This window comes from Centruroides sculpturatus, unplaced genomic scaffold, assembly GCF_000671375.1.
Source record: "Centruroides sculpturatus isolate CEXI.00-Female unplaced genomic scaffold, Cexi_2.0 scaffold1164, whole genome shotgun sequence".
In the NCBI taxonomy this organism is placed as follows: Eukaryota; Metazoa; Arthropoda; class Arachnida; order Scorpiones; family Buthidae; genus Centruroides; species Centruroides sculpturatus.
The window spans coordinates 125055-128061 of NW_019385363.1; the positions used below are offsets into that span (position 1 = coordinate 125055).

General features: G+C 31.2%; 1 protein-coding gene across 1 annotated transcript; it reads right to left on the reverse strand.

The window, feature by feature from the left end:
* LOC111638147 (uncharacterized protein MAL8P1.12-like) lies at positions 1-1665 on the reverse strand. Its single transcript, XM_023383791.1, has 2 exons — positions 656-1665; positions 1-427 (listed from the first exon to the last, which is right to left on the reverse strand). Exons 1-2 carry the CDS (start codon positions 1663-1665, stop codon positions 1-3), a joined length of 1437 nt encoding a protein of 478 aa, XP_023239559.1.
* Positions 1666-3007: the final 1342 nt, after the last annotated feature.

The following is a 3007-nucleotide window of genomic DNA, read 5'->3' on the forward strand; positions in this document are numbered from 1 at the left end:
TTATTCGGAAAATTCGCTTTCGTAACGAATGCGATTATTTCTTAATTTCAAATTATCATCCGAATAACCTTCCAATTCTTGCTCGATATTTTCAATTTGTTTATTTATCTGATTTAATTTTTTAGTCAGAGCATCCCGATGGATGAGGAAGCGATTTTTATCCAGTTTATTTCGAAACAATTGTTCCAATTGTTGATTAATGTCGTTGATCCTATGTTCTTCATTATAAAATTTACTTTGCAAATTAGAAATATTTTCCTTTAACTCGTTGATGGTTTTCTTAAACACGAAGGCCTTCAATCTACTTTCAATCTCTTTCTTATTTTTATCACATCCTTCTTTAACGGTCTTCAAATCGTTTTCGAATTTACTTAACGCTTCGTTCATCTCGTCCATTTTCTTTTTTAAATTTTGTTGGTTCTGCGGCCTGTTTTGCCGGGATTTATTTATGAAAGAATTTATTTTTTCTTTAGTAATTTCTATTTCTTTCTGCGAATTTCTTTCGCTGGCTTGAAATTCGATGAAAACAGTTTCGATATTCGCGATTCTTTTATCCAGAGCACTGTTCAAATTCTCCAAATTTCGTTTTAATTCCTCCAAGTCGTGTTCGTAATTACAGCACAAGTGACACCCATTCGATTTCCCCCTCTCTAACTGATCTAATTTGAATTTTTCCGCTTGATTATTCCGAATATTCGAATTTAACACGTCACTCATATCAGAAAACTGCTTAATTCTTCCTGTTTTATCAGAAATTGTATGGATGCTGATCTCCTTCTTACTCGCCATTTCGTAATTGTTGAAGATGTTAATATTATTTTTACATTTTTCCAAATGTTTACATCCGTATTCTTCATTATCTATCGAGGGTAGCTTCTCTGATTCATCTTGAACATTGTTATTCGGAAAAGGTGTTTTATATGTTAATTTATTTTCGTATAAATTGCAAATTTTCGGCAGCTTAACGTAATTTTCGTTACGTTTTGCTTTAGAATTATCTTCGATTTCATCTCCAGTAGTTTCTTCGCTGATAGAAACCGGCATAATTTTAGAATATTCAATATTTAAGTCTTCTGAATAATCCCTTTCATCGCTGGATTTATTCGTAGTATTTAAATTAATTTTTTTGACTATAATATGAGGATAATCTTTCGAATATTCTTCAGCAGTTTTTAGCATGGTCGATTTCGAACACTGCAGTATTTCTTCATTGAAAAATTCATCTGCCGATTTCTCTCCAATTATATTTTCTGATGATTTTTCATCCAGTTTATCATTTTCATAATTTCCAAGATATTGCACCTCGACTGTAAGATCGCTTTCTTGATGCATGGTGTACATATTTCCATCTTTCATATCAACAACAGAGTCTAAATTCGATTCGTTTTGAATTTCTACCATAGAAGAGTCGATGCCATCTTGAATTTCCAAAATATTTTCAACAGGAATACCTTTGTTTTCATTTATATCTGAATCCAAACTATTGTCTTCCATCGATTCTTGCTCCGTTATGTTTTCACCCAGATCAATTCTAATAGTTGAACTCCGTAATCCAATTTTACCCAAAATATCGCGTAGAATTATTTGAAGGATTTTAAAATTGATTTTTTCGTCAAGCGAGAATGCAATATCCAAGAGTTGTTGGTGAGTGTATTCCTTAATCATCGTCAAAACTTGGGTTTCGCTGTTGTTTCACCAATACTCAAGAAGTTACTCAATAATTGAATACATTGTTAAATGAATATTTTGTTACTGACAGACATGTAATTGTATAATTTCAAATATATAACTTCTCAAACGTTAATTATTTTATGTAATATATACGAAATAATTATATAACCATAATTTCATAATAAGAGTTAAAGGATAAAATGAGCAATTATTTATTGTGACATGGTCACAATGCCGGATTGCAATTTTTAATCATATTTTTAATTTATTTAATTTAAAATATATTTTCTCCATCTCAAATTAATAGAGGCTTACCCCTATACGTCATACTTTCCCTTTAACAACAAAGTCGTGCCGGTTATCTATACCTTTAAGCCCATAACCCGAGAAAACTCGGGCAAGTTACATAGCGTTACGAAAAATGCGGGCGTTTGGGCCCCCAAATTTTTTTTGAATTTTTGGAATGTTTTTTGTCCCCAAATTTTTTCAGAATTTTTTACCCGCGCGAAAAAATTTTATTGCGATTTTAATGAGCCTTTGATAAGGCTCGATTAAGGCTTAATTGCCTTTTAATGTATTTTTAATGGGAGTTTTTTTATCAAAATTAATTAATCGTTCTAAAGTTGTAGTGTACCGATTTTCCTTCGGTAAAGTTATTTAAAGCTGCTTTCTGATGTCAAAAACGACCTCCAATAGTTTTTTAATTTTTTTAATTAATAGATTTTATTATATATAAGTTTAATTAAGCCGGGGGGTCGGAAATCGCAATTAAAATCTTAATTTTTTAAAAATATTTAAAAATATACGTGTCGGTCATATTCACCCTACTTTAAACCCTTGTCCTCCCGAGACATATATGAAAATGTCCCGGGAAATCCGACTCCAGCTGTGTTCAAGGTCATCCAGCTGTGTAAATAATGACTCATCGGCGTTATATTTCACAGAAAGACCAGACAAAGGAAAATAAAATTTGAAGCTTTTTCTTCAAAATAAACGCATTTCTTTCGTTTTTTTTCAGTTTTAAGTATTCTTTACGTTTAATTAAATTAATGATTATAAAATATCAAAAATCTCAATGTCCTTAAGGGGTTAATTAATTAATTAATTGTTTTTGGGAAAAGATTTGAATTGAAATAACGTAACTTTCGGTTTGTATCAGAAGTTCATATGCAGTTAATCAGGACCTCTTTCTCCAAGGTTTCCATATCTATCTCGGATTTCATCTATCTAACAACATTCTCGAGATTAAGGAAAGACAGACAAACGGACGGACGACAGTGGGAATTTATATCCTTAGTGATATTCAAAACTACATATTATTTCTGTGACCATAAAT

What these genes read in the sequence shown, in the direction of transcription:
- LOC111638147 (XM_023383791.1), bottom strand. Translation starts at nt 1,665, where the DNA reads ATGATTAAGGAATACACTCACCAACAACTCTTGGATATTGCATTCTCG. An exon ending in GAAAAATTCAAATTAGATCA is followed by an intron (nt 428 to 655) that starts GTTAGAGAGGGG and finishes CCGGCAAAACAG; the next exon opens with GCCGCAGAACCAACAAAATT.